Source organism: Lycium ferocissimum, chromosome 10 (genome assembly GCF_029784015.1).
Source record: "Lycium ferocissimum isolate CSIRO_LF1 chromosome 10, AGI_CSIRO_Lferr_CH_V1, whole genome shotgun sequence".
Taxonomy (NCBI): Eukaryota; Viridiplantae; Streptophyta; class Magnoliopsida; order Solanales; family Solanaceae; genus Lycium; species Lycium ferocissimum.
In genome coordinates this window covers 54,319,798-54,337,136 of record NC_081351.1, presented here as the reverse complement: position 1 = coordinate 54,337,136, position 17,339 = coordinate 54,319,798, and the positions used below count along the sequence as shown (strand labels likewise).

At 35.2% G+C, this 17,339-nt stretch overlaps 1 protein-coding gene across 5 annotated transcripts; it reads right to left on the bottom strand.

Moving 5' to 3' along the window:
• Window positions 1–1,240: 1,240 nt before the first annotated feature.
• On the bottom strand, window positions 1,241–16,289 carry LOC132034316 (uncharacterized). 5 transcript variants are annotated; one of them, XM_059424622.1, is made up of 13 exons: window positions 16,145–16,289; window positions 14,222–14,318; window positions 13,934–14,020; window positions 13,615–13,661; window positions 10,939–10,996; window positions 8,401–8,514; window positions 8,106–8,222; window positions 6,805–6,916; window positions 6,257–6,351; window positions 5,666–5,779; window positions 5,239–5,450; window positions 1,744–1,930; window positions 1,241–1,362 (listed from the first exon to the last, which is right to left on the bottom strand). In XM_059424622.1, exons 2-13 carry the CDS (start codon window positions 14,301–14,303, stop codon window positions 1,301–1,303), a joined length of 1,287 nt encoding a protein of 428 aa, XP_059280605.1. In that variant the 5' UTR covers window positions 14,304–14,318; window positions 16,145–16,289; the 3' UTR covers window positions 1,241–1,300. The 5 variants fall into 5 exon arrangements, 4 of the variants coding, with proteins under 4 accessions (XP_059280605.1, XP_059280607.1, XP_059280606.1 ...); XM_059424624.1 differs by having other exon boundaries at window positions 5,323–5,450; XM_059424623.1 differs by having other exon boundaries at window positions 5,666–5,773.
• Window positions 16,290–17,339: the final 1,050 nt, after the last annotated feature.

Genomic DNA, 17,339 nt, shown 5'->3' with positions numbered 1-17,339 from the left:
ATTTTGAGTATTATCTACTTAAATATCAGTCTATGGGCAAGTAGGGCAGGGGAGGCAATAGAAAATATCTACGCCTAGGCCATAACAGCCAGTACAGAATCGTAGCGTCTTTTTCTTGAAGAATTGAACATCTTCATGGGTACTTCCTCCAATTTAATTTTCTTTGACATTATGAAGTTATGCTTAATCAATTCTCGGAGCTAACTTGGACTAAATAATTCATCTTCTAAAATTAAATTGTCGATATTCCTCTATATTGTAATGTAGTTCTCCTTATAACAAATAGTAATAAAGATGCACTTTTAAGATGTCAATCAAAGTTCAGTTGATTTGACCGTGTCAAAATAGACGCCACCATCCTAGAAGGCAAAGATTGGTCTAGAAGCCGTTGAGGCAAATACTGTTTTTAGGAGTGTTATGAATAGATTGTAGTACAAACTCCAGTGACGTAATTCTAAATAAACGGATTTCTTTTTAGTATCTCATTTTTCTGTTTGCCGTCTTTTTCACCATGTCTACAAACGCAATTCCAGGAAATGACCTTTAGGGGAAATGAAACACGTCTGTATATCTATCATTATCATAATAATTTGAGACTCCGAATAGCATTATAAACAGAGAGAATAATTCTATCTTCCACTAGAACAAATCATTTGTTTTTGCATAGCAGCACAAAGCCACTTACCACCAAACATCCGATATTAGCAATATAAAAGATGAGTATCCATGGCAGCTGGATTCCAAATTGACCCACTGATAGGCTGCCACTTATTGACTACTAAGGAACTTAAAGACCCAAACTTGTCAATTGTATCAACCAAAAAAATCCCAATAGCGAGTTGGTATTTCCTTTTTTCAAATTATGGCAGATTGAACATCTAAATAAAGCCAAAACAAAAATGAAATCTCTAGGAAATATAAGACTGTCATGATACTTCACAGGATTTTCCAAGACTATGGACACTAACAAAAGTGAATATCATTAGTAATTGGCGTTCTTTGTACAAAATGATTATCCCAAAGGATATCTGAAATATCTTGATGAGTCACTAGGGTCTGCATCTCAAGGGTGTTTTTGTATGAAAGATTATGTACAGTTGGCAATTAGTTTTCTGAGTCAGAGAAAGAAACCTTCATGTACCAAAATCTAAATCAAAGGAAAATCTAGCATACCCTCTTCCGTGATGGAGCTGACTCTCGAATCTCGTGGAGAAGCTTAGGATGGACTAGTCCCAATGTATCCTACCTTACAAAGTGAAGAGGAAAGGAGGTTTCGCTTTCCTCTACAAAAAAAGTTCCTTCAGTAATTCTGTACAGCTGCACTATTTCCCTCAGTCTGCTGCATAGGTTGTAGCTGCTTGCCTACAAAAACATGGTATTTGTTAGTGACGCCAAAAAATAGAGAGGCCTTAGCTTACTCTAATCATTTCAGATAGCCACGATAAATTGCAACTCCTAACACAACGTTGTCCGTACTAGAGAGTACAATTCCAGGGGGAATTCAAGAGCAATTTAACACCACAGAGTAAATTCTCTATAACTTCGTTATCTAACCAAGCAACCTAGTTATGACAAGGCAGAAATATTCCTCTTCAACTGCAACACCACTTTTTGCTTTCTTACGCAATTTGAGAGGTATATTGTGGATGGAATAGAAAATCTATTATCCCTCTGAGACCTAATTATTGAAAACAGACCTGGATATGATATAGCACCCATGCAAAGACATGGACAGACATATACCTGAGTGGCCTGCAAATGAATAACAATTCGAATTATAGTTGCTTCCACTATTGGCAATGGAGGTGTGTGTTAGGACATTATTCACAGTAAACTGGGATGCGATGTTCATAGGTGGTGGACATCCCCCCGATTCAACCATTTGAAGTAAATTTGGCTTTTCGACCAACGGAAAGGAAGGATCATGTGCCTGTCCCACAAACCAACATTAGCATTAGCCACCAGAAAAATGACCAAGATCGATAAAAATCAACTATGCCTCAATCCCCATCTAGTTGGGGTTGGCTATATGAATACCAATATCAATAAATCAACTACAACATAATCCCAAACTACTTGGACTCAGCTACATGAATTGCTACGAATACAAAGATCAGTAATATCTCAAAAAAGATATCCTTTATTGTTCAGACAAGCACCAGAAGTAAAGGTTTGAGGCATTCCACTCACAGATATATGCACCAAAAAGGAAGACCTTACACATGAGAGTTCATAAAACCACTGCAAAATATAGCAAATTAAACCCCCATTCGCTATAGCATTCTTGTGATTAAACTTTCAAATTTAACCATACTGAGAAAGAAAGGAAACAGAAGCCTCATTCAACTACTCACCAAAGAACTGATGACAACACTTCTCAAAGGGTAAGAGGTTATCCTCACCAATGCGATTCAATCAGTATTTTGACTTGAGGACTAATTATCTCGGCTCTGAAAAAGAATATCTGCAACTGTGTTTCGAATATGTCCCAATTCAACACAACTTCTACACCAGAAAAGGGAAGAAAAAGAGACATTGCACCCATAAGACGAGTAATAACGACAACCTCAAACATCCTCCAAAGCCAAGCTATAGGAAATAGAATTGAATTGAGGTTTTTAGTCTAGGGGATAGAACAAGGACCAGGTAAAACTGGATAAGAAGCTGTAGAAATGTTTTACATCCTGGAACTGACAAAGATAGAAATTGTTATCAGGATAAAACAATCATCACCGCGATTAAAAGAACCCGGAAAAGCTATTAGCAGAAGACTAAAATTTAATCATTTTCGACAGGCTCAATGAAGCGTTCCCCAGTGTTTTAAAAGGCGTGGCCGTGAAGTGAGGCGTTTTGTCTAATACGGGGCGAGGCGTAAAACCCATGGATATTTAATATTTAATATTGTACAAATTAATAAAATTAATATATAAAAATGTAAAAAATACATTAAGATTTTAGAAAAATGTATACATATAATAAACATGCGAATATCTACACGAAAATTATAAATGAATTTTTACTCTTACTTGGAAAAGTGAAAGACATAAAGATGCATTACACCTATAACATCACTATGATAAAACATACTTAAAGACTTAAGAATGATACTCTAGATGAGGATGGAAGAAATGCTTTAAGACGTTTACTTACCGCCAATCCTCGGCATAATCCCTGTGTCGACTACTGTGAGGTAATTCTGTTGCTAGTGGTCTCTTTCTCTTTTTTGTGGGTCGGGGTGGGGGATAATTATGTTTGCTTTGATGTTTGACATTTGGATGGACCATGTGGCGTAAGACTTGGCAAACCAAACATCTCAAACTGTTTATCCATTTAGTCTTGACATTTATTGTGCTTATTTCCTTTTCAAACCTGCTTTGAAATGCTTTAATTGAGCCGAGGGTCTATCCGAAACAGCCTCTCTACCTTCACAAGGTAGACGGTTAAGGTCTGCGTACACATCACCCTCCCCAGACCCCACTTGTGGGATTACATTGGGTATTATGTTGTTGTTATTGACTATAAGACAAAGTTATTATTTGAAAACCTAAACCAGAAAAAAAAATCACAAATACTCATTACAATATAAATAGAATATGTTTTTTCGGAATAGAGACTTCAGAAGAATATCTAAACTAATTGACACTAGAAGAAATTCTAAATTCAAAACTAACTTGAAAGAAATAAATTATAGAGAACAAAGAAAAAACTTGACGAAAATAAAGTATAAAGAAGGAAGCTGCAAGCGTGGAAGCAGCAGAGCAAGTATTGGAGGTCAAAGCTCTTTGTAGTTTGCGCTTGCAGATAAAGGGCCAACGAGATTAGTTACCCAGTAAACAACAAAAAGAAAGAATTGTGAAATTAGGACAACCAATCAGAAGAGACCTTTGACTTTTGAATTTTTTATTTTTTTATTTTTGGTTTGAGAATTTCCTATGAGTTATTTTTTGAGCATTTAAGTATTAAAAAGAGAATTTATTAAGCAATTTTGGCTCCAATTTAGAAAAGTTCTCTGAGCTTACGCTCCAAATGAACACCCAAAACGTTGGGACTTACGCCTAAGCGAACGCCCGGAATGTTGGGACTTGTGCCTCACCCCGGAAAGGCGGAAACGCCTTTTAAAACATTGGCGTTCCCACCCTAATTGATGAAGAAAGATACGAGGATGAATTTATTACTTGGGGAAACCTGCAAGAACATGCTGCAAAAGATAACACTGCCTTCTAATATAATTATAAATCCCAATTTTCGGTAACTACACATTTACAGCCATTTTGGTAATAATAATCCATGATTTTCATCCTCTCTCTTTTTTTTTTTTTTTTTTGGATTAAGCATTCGATAGTTTTCCTCCTTGTCAGTGCATCTCCAGGAAATAATTAGCAATCTGACATCTAAAGATCAAGAGGTGGCATAGTCTGCACTTATTGAAGGAGGACATGCAATAAGTAACAATCTATTACATGCTAAATTAAGATAAATTCATCTGGCTCTACCATCTCTAAATGGAGATCACGGTTCTTAAAGGCGAGAAGCACAAAAAGGAACTACGGTTTGCTGGACAAAGCCAAGGAGATGCAGTGGCTGAATGGCTTTGATGTGGAGGAAGGACCACTGTCAACGTTTCTCATTTGCTTTATGCAGATGACACCCTGATTTTCTGTGAGGCAGACAGAAATCAGGTGCACACATCAATAGGAACTTAAAAGGGAGTTTTAGCACTGAAGAAGATAAGACGCACTAGAATATGATTCATTCATATTATGTCAGCATTACAGGATTTTCAATAGGAAGTAAACTTTAGTAACAACTACTATGCCTTAATCCCTAACAAGTTGGGGTTGGCTACATGAATTCTCACGAACCATATCGCTCCATTTGACCTCATCTCAAATCCAATAAAAATAACAATTACTAGAAGTTCTCTATATTTTCTACTAAAAGACTCTGACAGGAATAAACGACTCCTAGAAAAACAGGAAGTAAACTAAGTAACTTACCACATTTTCCAACTAGTACTACAAACAATTTTGATGCATAAATTTAATGAATGATAATTGTCCAACATAGAAATTAGCCCTAACTGCCAGAGGATGAAGCAAATATAACTATCTCTTCCGAGAGAAAAAGAAAAAGTCAATTATTATCTCAAGGGAAAAGAATTCAAGAAACTGTGACAATACAATCAATGAGGATATATAAGGTGTGACCAAATAAAACACAAAGCAGAATCTGGCAAACCTTCTCCTGCTGGTAATTACTTTGCATATCGGAGTTGTTCCTATTGCACAACATCTCCGCTGGCATCACATTAGTTTTTAATACCTTTTGACAGGCAAACTCGCAGCCACTGTCATTACATGATGCCTCATGATACAGATAGCTGAGAGCTGATCTGAGACGAAGTTGTCTTTGAGAATAGTACATCTTAGTTGCAAGGGGATATGGAATATCTGGAGGTCAACAGCACACAAGCAGTACCATGTAAACATTAGCTTTAGAAGTTAAGAAAAAGACAATGTAGAAAATTACTCAAAGAATAAATCACCATGAGCATAAAAAAGGTGACCTTGGAAATTCTTTTGACTACAAAAGTTTAGGACTTTGTCTTTCTAAAATGAAAAATCAGGGTAGCTATGAGCAACTGAAGGAAAGATGCGACTACTACCTTCAGCCTTTGAACAAATCATTTGGACTTGAGTTGGAATTTTAACTGCAACAGCATGACTACCAGTATTGTCACTGCCAGCAGTTGACCTTTCTTGAGGCTCTTCACCTGAAACTTCACAATGGAAGCTATAGATCAGCCACTTTTAACAATGAGAAGCAAAGCCCAAAACAAACGCCCTCTATTTTCTCCTGAAAGAGGATTAAAAATTTCAGAGAAATGGTTTTAAATAGCCAGATTATTCTTCCCATGTGCTAGCTAACTATGTTGACACCCTTCAAGAGGTAATATCTAGTTTTTGCACCTTCATCCAAAGAATAAGGCACACAAAGAAATGAACTCCAAATATACCACAGGAAGTACTCCTGTACCACTCAAAAAGTTCGAGGATGCAAATTTTGAATCAAACGTTTCCACACAATATGCACAAAGTAAAGCCTGACAAGATATGTTCTGGTACAATAAAGAACGGTGAGTGTTGAAAAGAAGTCGATTTTTTTTTCCCTTTGCTAAAACCAAAAAAAGGAAGTACGAATATTTTCATAACTACACAGGAAGTAACTTTATGAAGAAATATAAATCTGGCCTTACAGGGAATAGCTTCTCTGGAATTTGCAGACCAACTCTTAGTAACACCATTTGCAGCACCAAAATCAGCTAATAGCTGCCGATTTCCCGCAATTATCCTACAAGATGAAGAAAAATGCCATTAATTAATGAAATCAAGAAAAACGATCTTCATTTTCCCAAGACAGTTCAAAGAAATTAACCACTTAATTGGACCTTTATATGATTTTTACGGTGCATGTATGTCTTTATTATATAAAAACTAATCAACTGGTAATTTAAACCGACCAAAACTATCCTATAAAACAAGCATATATCTCAATCTTCAAAGTGAAATAGTAATACTGCATTCTCTTCACGTATGAGCTATCATCAATAGGTTTGATGGGTTTACCCATCAACAGATGGCACATAATATACCCATCAACAGATAGCACATAATATACTCCAATGTAACAACTGCTTGATTCCAAATGTTTGTAATAACTAAAAATTACAAGGCAGTTGGAATTATGCATTCTGAGAGAGGGAGGAAAAATGCATGACATTTACATCAAGCGATAAGTGCATACATCTTAGAACGTTCTTCCTGGCGCAAGATTGCACCTTCTGAGCAATCTTGAGGTCCAGGATTAACCATGGAACTATTTCTCACGGTGGCCACATTTAAGGGTGATGAAATTCCTGCAGTTGTAAAAAAATAAACCAGGCAACCAGCATAAGAACCATATGAAGATGTAGCTTTTGCAAAATTACTAAATATCAAGCTCCTTTGACTGCACGGAAACGCAGTAAGGCAATATAGAGCGACAAGCGGGTAACTTCTTTATCATTTTCATTTGGTGAGGCACCCCTTAGAAGCCCCCAGAACTAAAGTTTCATAACCCTCATGTTACTCGGACTCTTCACTTTCGGTGCCGCACCCGTGTCGACACGACATGGGTGTGGGTGTCGGATCCGTACCCGATCTGGTCAACTGATTTTGGATACTTTGACCAAAATCGACGTAGAAATTCTGGACAGATTCAATGATTTCTTTAATCAAAACTAAAGCTAAGGTGAAATTGAAGAAAATGGAATACCTTGTATATAAAAATTTCTATGTCACTCTGTTTCCTTTTATCTCCTTCGGGGATTCTCCTCTTGATCAATAGTTTTTCCTCAAGTTTTCCACATAATATTCCATAATTTAGGTTTTATAACTCTATTTTTAGATATTTGAATTTTCTTAGCTGAATCCCCACACCCGTATCCATAACTGGATCCGTATCCCCGAATCTTAAAATTTAGATCATGAAGGATCCGACATCTAGATCCGCACCCGTATCGGACACCCGCACCCGAGTCCGAGTAACTTACCTACATCGAAGCATTAAAAGGGGAACCTTTTGTCCAAGCATTGAATTAAAAAACAAACAAAAAAAAAAAACCAATCCCTCTGTTTCATGGTGTTTGACTAGACACGGAATTTAAGAAAGACTTTTGGCACATACCAAAAGTACCCTTAAAACTTGTGAAAGGATGTCATGACATTTCTGTAGGATATAAGAGCATGTCACTGACGGTAAAATGAGAAGTTAAAAGTTAAAGAGTTTCCATTAGAAAGGTGTCATTTCTTTTTGGAAAAAATTGAAAAGGAAATAGTGTTATATAAAATAGAATAAGGGAGTATAAACTTGTCAATGAAACTTTGCATTTAATTCATTAAACAATGTCAGGAACGTAATAACAATACAAAGGAAATGTCTAGTTGAATGTAAAACAAATGGGTTGAACAGTTAAGCTAAATCCTATGAATTGTCAGTATTTTAAGGAAAAAGACTACAAGAATCATAAGGAAAACAAGGAATATGAGCACAAAAGAGGATGATACTTTTATAATCAGGAAATGAAACAGTTGAATGATGCTCCTCCGAACAGCATGATGATGCAGCAAAACCATTATCTAACAATTCAAGTTTTGCTTTCTTTCTGACTGTTATAGGTTTGTCTATAGGAAATTAAAGATGGCAAATCATAATTAAGCAATAAGAGAAGTTATACACCATAACACCAACTTAAAGTATGTCAACAGATCTCAGCTTATAGAGAACTGCAGCGATGACCTCATAAACTTTTCTTCAAGAGCATAAGACAACAAAAACAATGTTCATATAGGGAAAGGATACTAGAGTTTGCAGTTAGTGACTTTTTTCTCTCTTTCCTCGGACGTTTCTTGTGCACTGTACCATCATTGACCTCCAAAACAGTTTCTTCTGCAGAGTCTAATGACTTACAAAGCTCTGAAAAGATAAAATTGTACATGTTAAACAAGATGGACTAGAGAAGGCAAAATAAAGAGTAGTTTTAAGGCTGGTCATCACTTTCCAGACTAAACTCAGGTATGGTGATTATATCTTTTTGAACTTTGGAAAAGTTAATATGTATTGTGCAAAGACTCAACCTGTTCGGAAAATTTAAGGGTCTTTCAGCATACACCAACCACCCAAATAACAGGGTTGATTAGTCGATGAGGAAATAGGAACATACTGTTTATACGTCAAAAAATTTAAGGAGAAGCATTGGAGAGAAACTTCTGATTCATCAAGTTTCTGTCACAGGCCAACAGTGAGGAAGAAAACACAATATGAACTAATGCTACAACTACTACTACATCTCAATCCCGAGTTAGTTAGGGTCGGCATATAAATTATCTTTTTTGAAACTGAGGTCGGCATATAAATTATCACTATCAATTTTGCTCTATTTGGACCGGTTTTTACACTATTCAATAATTTGGGTTATGTCTCAAACACCAGAGGTTTCTACATTTTCTACTAACGAACTAGGGCAGAACAATATGACATTTGTTCTCGGAACATAGGCAATTAGCATGTCAAGATGGTCTTAGTCAAGCTTGAAAGCTCAAATAGAAAATCAACACATCAGAAAGAGATTTAAAATAAAAATAACTGAACATGTATAATGTTAAAACGAGAAAAAAATTGAGATGGTAAGGAGAGATGGACACAGGCCACCTTGTGCAACTAGTTAAAAAGGGATAGGACAATAAGTATCGCCTGTCTCTTAACAGAGACTTAGTTATATATAAAAGCAGAAGAATAAATTGACTCTCAGTAGCACTTAGACAAATTATGGTCCCACATATCATCGTGATCACACACCCCCCCCCCCCCACCCGCTTCTCTTTTTTCAGAATAGGTCTCTGCTAGAATGTTTTCAGATGATGAGACATACTTTTTTGTCGTCGTAGACAGTTACTACAATTCATTTAGGAAACGGAAGTTCCCTTCAAGACAAAATAAGGTAGAAGTCTCCAAGGGGGTTTATAATGTTCTGGGTATTCCACTCATAGCCTTAAGGTTTTGACTTAGATGCTCAGATTCTTTCATATAGTATCGCAGCAGGAAAAAGTCCTAGATTTAACTCTCACCACCGCCCATTAACAAAAAAGGATTTCCACATTTTTAACCCAAGAAATAAATAAAGAAAGAAAATAATCAAACACGTACTGAAAGAGTGTTAAGACATAATTAAATAAATAAAAGTATCATCTCTGACAATTTGAAGCTTTTAGATGAGGTGGTTAGAGAACTCAATACAATTAGTCAAAACACTTGTCCTAAATTGGCAAAGGGTCTCCAAAGGCTCCAGGACTCACACTCTTAACCTGTTGAACCACTTTTTCTTCGGAAAAAAATCAATCCGAGTGTAATCACTAGAACCTGGATACGCATGCAGGAGAGTACAACAACAACAACAACATACCCAGTGTAACCCACAAGTGGGGCCTGGGGAGGGTAGAGTGTATGCAGACCTTACCCCTACCTTTGGGAGGTAGAGAGACTGTTTCCGAAAGACCCTCGGCTCCAGAGAAAAGTATTAAGGAGAGTATTAAGAATAAACTTGAGTGAGGGTCTCCAAAAGGGTGTGTGATATTCTGGGGCTGCTCCATTCATAGCTCTAAGGTTTTGGGTTGGATGCTCCGTTTCTTTCACATGATGTTAGAGTAAGCAAACGTGTTAGGTTCAAGTCGGACCACTATCAATTTGAAACAAGTACTTCAACAGGCTTAACCCCAAGAAAAAGTACCAGGCTCACATGTGTTAAAACATAATTAACTAGAAAAGTATCCTCTCTCTTAGCTTTAACTAGAAAAGTATCCTCTCTCTTACATTTTAACCTCTGCTTCTTCTTCTTTTTTTTGATAAGGACATTTTAAGCTTTGCTCTTAGAAAAGATGGACAAAAAACTTCACATATCTCATATATGAAATGTCTCCAAAATTAATTTCACGACTTGATATGTATCTGGAACTATATAAAAAGTAGTCAGTTAGAGATTATAAAGCAATTGCAGACATACAAGAAAACCAGAACATGATTTATAAAAGAAATGAAGAATCCCCAAAAATATCCAGTACATAATTAGTGTTGCACTAAGAATGGCATTATGGAGTTACTCTAAAAGATACACATTTCTGCTGTCTTAAGGAAGAAATGCTTGAGGCAGATAATGATTTTGGGACTAGTTATCCAATAGTTTATCATGTGTTAAGTTATTTCCAAGTATGATAAGTCCATGGAAATGTAAACAGAAGGAAGAAGTGTCTATTTAAGTGCCGAAATAAAACTATGCATAGCAACTGATATATAACTACGACACTAGAACACGAGATGTTTTAAGTTATTAAAAAGGGGAAAAACCTGCATGGGCGACGTATTGGCTGGCCTTTATTGGCTTCTTACAAGCATTGCAACATACCTTAAGAACAAATATTCAAGAATCAATTTTTCCGCAAAACTATGAATGCAGTGCATTGTGAATTATCATCACGCAAGTAATCATGTAAGTCCTTTTGAGTTTATCATTACCTGATTATACGTTAAATATTGTTTTTATCAGTGTTAAATCTTCTAAAGGAGAAAGTTCCTAATAGATGACCAACCATATGTCCTTCACCAGGTGAGAGTAAATTGTTTGCTGCTAAACTTGAGGAATATGGTAGGAAGGAGACCAAAATTAAAGAAAATACTGCCACAATGAGACAAAGTAACAAACGGAAGGGTTTTGAGAGAGTTAATTGGCACTCCCTCCGTTGACCATTCCGATAAGACTGGCTTACTTTCACTATGCCGCAAAAAAGAAACTTGTCCTATTTGTTGAAATGAAAACTTGTTCCTCCAATAAGTCAAAGTTATATTATTATAAACTATTTCAACTCTATATTAATTTCAAATTTGACACACATCATTTTAACTAACTACTTCATTTTTTATACTTACCAACTAGTATTTTAAATAATTAAACATCAAAACCAACGAAATACTATTTTTGGGATGGCCAACACGATATACTACTTAAATGTCTAATTCCTAAAGTTTGCGCTAGTCAAAGTCGGCCTATCATTATGCTTATGGGAGAGGCGTACTAAAAAGAGCTAACATAATGTTGAAAATTAGATTGGTAATCAAAATGGCATAAAATTGAAATATTAGCGTTTGGAGAATCAAACATATTCTCATCCAGTTACAATGTCTAGATACAACTTTTTACTAGCATGGTCATTAAGGATCCCTTTGCACAACATGTGATGCTCTAAAAAACAAAGATGCTTTCAGCAAACAAAACAATGTGGACCCCGCCTGTCATGGTGGAACGAAAGAGTATCATAAACTGTTGTCACATTCTGGTCCAAACCCCAAACCCACTTTTTCATGATGTTTGCTTTTTCTGGGAAAAATGACCTTTTTCAACCTATATATATATATAATATGCGTGTGTATGCGCGTGCAGGTATTTATATTGTAAACACCTTTCAATAGCGAAAGAAAAGGAAAAAATTAGTTGGTTCTAATGAATTAATCTCATCTATAGGAAAGCCTAAAACATGTTTTATCACTTTACTATCTTTTCCCAAAAGAGAAACCAACACTAACATCCTACACTCTAATTGTTCTCCAACAACAACAAAAAAAAAAAAACAATTTTGGTTTCTAAAACCAAAACAAAAACCAAAAGTCTCAAATTTCAGCTCCAACTAAGTCTAGCAATAAAAGTCCCCACGCCTTTGCTAATAGGGCTATTGGTTAAGGAACAATAATTTAACTTTTCTAATCCATTATGATGATTGAAGGCGCTAAAATGGAATAAGGTAGACATAAAATCATATTGTTGGGAATATTTAGAAAAGGCGTCATCCCCTTTCAAGGAGAAAAACAAAAGCAAAATTGTTAGAAAAGACTTCCTAAGAAGGCAGACTAATTAAAGTCAGAACACAAGATGGAAGCAAAGGATCTATATAAACGATACCACAAGTGGAAAAATAGCTTAGTCATTGTTATACTTATACAAAGTCTATTACTTCCCAAAGTCTTTTTAATCTGGTTAGAGACTTCAATATTAGTGTAGGGATAAATATGAAATTTCGAGAACCCTAATTTGTCGTAAGACAAAACTTTTTAGTATTGTGGACTTGAATAAGAACCGGCTGCTGAGGATTCATATAGTCAACACGAACTATTTTGGGATTGAGGCCTAATTTATTGAATGATAAAAAGAATTTTGTCTCCCTAATAGAGTTACAGCTATAACTTCATATTAACATATATAGCTCCACCTCCTCTAAATTTAAAGGTCTAATTTTTTATAATGGCAGCAGCCAAAAAAATATCTTCAATTTATTCGCACTTCATAGTTATGAAATACCATCTCCCATTTCTAAACTCAAAAATTTATAATACCTAATATCTTGAGTGTGAACTCAATCAAGACATCAAAGTCTAAAGGAACTCACTAGTTCGACTAATTCTCAACAAAGCATGCACAGTTGTGTGTGTGTGTTTTTTTTTTTTTTTTTTTTTGTTCTTTCCTTTTACAAGTAAAAACACGTAGTATAAGGTCAACCTTAATTCCTCTGATCTTTTATTCCATATAAGATGAATAATTATCATAGTAGATGCTGAAGGATGTGTTTTATGCAGCAGTTTCTTCCCAGACACATTCAGACGAAAGTCATAGCTGAGTTCTAAGTTGCAGTACAACTACTTGTAACCCAATTCTGCCTTAAATTCTTCTTTTTGATAAGTAATTTTTTCCTTAAAACTTATGATAGTCCATGCACAGCCCTGCATATAAAGCTTATTTAGCTGTATACGAGGTTAATGAAAACATGTATGGCACTGCATTTATATCGTTATCATTCTATTTTTCATGTTTTCTGAATATTGACATAGACAGAAGAAAGCCAATACTCTTTTACAAACACAAATGTGAAGCAATTATTGTAAGAAAACTTGACTAGCAATAAAACTTTTGCGCAGGTATCAACAAGTAGAACGATCTTAATCAAAGATTTAACAGGTGCACTTTTTGGACCTTACCAAATGCAAAGGATCTGTAAGTGGCCTCAAACCAAACACGTGCATATCTGCAAGAAGAGCATGTCAAGGTAATTGAACAATAAGAGCAAATATAGATGCATTAAATGGTAAACTGATTGATACACCTGAAACCTCGATGCTTTCTACACTGAGATTTCTTAAACTAGTATTTACCTAAGTGTAAAATTGAGAATCTAGATGAAAAATTAGATCTTTATCCAGAAAGCATGCAAATCAAGCTACTATCAACATGAACTTTTTCTCATCTTCCCTGTCAAGCATCTGGACCTGAGGTGCAAAATTTAGTTAACATAAATACCTTCTTCATCAATCAAATTTGCTTCATCTGCCTCTCTCAATTCTCTTTGAATGTACTGAGCAGCTAATTTATGGCGGCCTGCTTCCTCTGTGAAGGAAAGAACGCAGTGAGAAACAAAGGTAAAATATGTCAATGAACAAAAGTAAAAAAATAGTGGGAAAAGAAAATAGAAGGATATAAGACAATGAGGAGTACACCAGACCAGGTCAAGATTTATTGCTAACATGATAGGGCACAATTAGATGGACATAAACACATAAACTGTCTGAATTGAGTTCTATTATTCACCTGAAGCTGTTTGTTGGATATTTCCAGCTACAAGAAGCCTTGTCAAGGCTTCCATTCTTCCACTTCCAAGAGGACATACCATCAAGTTCTTGAAAATCTACAATTCGAAAAGATAAATTTCCAGTAAATTTGAAGAATGTTATACTAGAAAACTAAAGTGCTTAAAAGCTATTTTGGCTTAAAAGCACCTAAAATAAGCCAATCCAAACAGGCTCTATGTTTGATTAAGTTATGTACTACGTGAACAACCTATAATTCTTGACGTAATGGAAGGACAAAAAAATACGACATGCAGAATAAAGAGCACAGTAAGACTTCAAATAGGAGTTTTACACCTCATTGCTGCTGCAAGCACTCTTAGGCCCCTTAGACTTCCAAGTCTCCTACTTTTCTTATTTGAATAAGTAAATAATTAAAGTGAATAACAAGTCTTTTTCATCATCATTAGTTGCATTGTACACACATATATAAGTAAAGAAAATTATGGCATCAAAAGATCTGAACTTGAGGACACTTAATAGCTGAAAGATCTTAAACTCATATTGCATTCATGGGTATCAGGCTAAAGCTCTTGTCTTGACTTAACATGAACAAAAGATTGGACCTCCATTAGCATAGATAACTAAGCAGCCTAACATCTTCCACTCTATAAATAACGCAAGCCTTCAAAGTTCTCATCATGAAAATGTAAAACACAAAGGAAATGGTTAACAAAGAGAAGGCATCAAGTGTGGAAGGTCATAATAACAAGCAAACTTCTGATTACGAACTTTGTCGAAATTTTCCTTAGAATGTAAAGGTAATATCATCAATCTGTAGACATGTTAGGGTATTGGACCATTTATAAAGGAGATGTAAATTCTTTGTCAAATTCATTAAGAACACGTCATAGGATATCTGTTTATGAGTAAAAAAAAACTTAGATGAGAGTAACGACCGTAAAAATTAAAGTATACGTGGTAAAATTGAGGAAGTTTTCCAAGATCCAATCATCAATCACTTCGTCAGTCCCAAATTAGTTGGAGTTGGTTATACAAACTATATACATTCCCCTCTGTCGAGTATTCGAAGGATTCATCATTGTTATTCCATGTTAGGATGGTTGTCAACTATGGGAACCTATCCCAAGTAATACTCTGCAAAAGTTAATTTCAGGCAAAACTAGAACTTAAATTATCAAAATTTATCCAATAAAATGCCACAAGTATCCACGATGAAATGTTTCACTTATCCAACAACAAAAAAGTGGAAAAGGTCCCTTTTTCATAAAGGAACTCAAAATGCATGTCCTGATATGTAGCACTATGTTAATGAAAAAGCAAATAAAAATCAATGAGTGCTCAGAAGATTGGTATGTCAATTACATTGATCATGAATTGCGCGTTGAATTATACGGCACAATGCCACTACAAAAATCACACATAAATTGGCAAGTGAAAACATTTGGACAAACAGTGGAAGAGTTCAGTTTTTACCTAACATCTTCAACCACTTTTACTAAATTTCCTAAATAGATAAACCTCAAAATATCAAATTATATACATATTTACCCAAGTGTATGTATATATATATATATATATATAGCGATATAAATATATGGGAAAATTACGCTCTATGTCTATTTTTGAAAATATGTAGCCCATACTTTGTGTACAAACACCCGATTGAACTCATATTCGTGTATAAACACAACACCATTATACAAGGTTGATAGATTATGTATAATGCTTCCCGCCCGGTACAATGCTGTATAATTGGGTACGTGGCGTAAATATTATAATAAAAGCAGTATAATTATGAAAATTATGAAATTGACAAAACAATTGATGAGTTAGGCTTCAACAAAAAAGGCGTATAAATGAAATTGGAATGTGTAAAAAGCAAAATTAAGTTGAGAAATGGATAAAAAGATAGGGACATTACCGGTGATCAGTTAGAGAGATGATTATTAGGGAAATGTAGATGAAATTTAAGTTGGAAAAATGGGAATGATTGAAACCCTAGAATTCCGTTGAAGAAGTGGGCATTGTTTTGTTGAAAGAAGCAGAATTCTGTCCGGGAGGTGGCAAAACAAGGAAGCCAAAGCACCGGCTTTTTAAGGCAAGTATGGTGGGTAATTAATTACCCACGCACGCTGTGGATTAATTTGGGTTAATGACCATCTTCGCTATGAGGGTATGCTCAAACTAGTCCTTAACTATGCTAATTTCCCCCCCTTCTTCTTTTTTATAAAATGTGAGTTTTAGCTAATTTTCTCTTCTTTTTTTCATAGTTCCCCGTCAAATCTAAGAGATAAGGTTCGATGAATATTTTGTCGGAGACTAAAAGTGTTAACTTTTGGCCAACTTAAAAGGACCAAAACTATTGAGTGCATACTTAAGGGACCATTTATGTCATTTTTCTCCCTTAAATTAAGTAATGCTTTTGTGAGTTTCATATTTATATTATACATTATTTTTGTTACCACTAAAATATAACTTATGAGGATTAAAAACTCCACACTTGACACATGGCAAAGTATTTGTAAACACTTACTTAGAGACTTATGAGGATTCAATCATCGATGTAGCTTTTATACTAACTAAAACCCAGTAAAGTATTATTGTTTTATAAACATTATACTTAAATTATGGATTATTTTTATTGCCGCATGAATAATTGTATTTGAAGAATAAACTGCTTCCCTTAAAGGACAGCTACCAAAGGGTTTATGATGACTTTCTGAATAACGCGTAGGGTGAAAAGGGATGGCATATTGAAATTTTTAACGGATAATTAAGTCTTTATAGGTATTGCTTGAGTCGGGTATGGATTATGGTGTGCATCGTTCGGATAGGGTGTAATTGTCGAGTATGCTTAGAGAGAGAAGTCTGTGGAATTTGACTAGTGTTATGACAAGTGTTGTGGAGCTTTGAGATTGGTAAGCACTGAGGTACATATTTCAGATGACTGATGTGATAAGATGCATGGGGAGGAGATTCACGATGTAGATGTGTGGTTTCATAGCATCCTTGAATAAATAGGATAGAGTTGATTAATAAGAGGAAATCTCTACAGTTGAAAGTCGAAGTGATGATATTTTCGAGGTGAGACTATGTTTGTGGCAATAGACTATGTC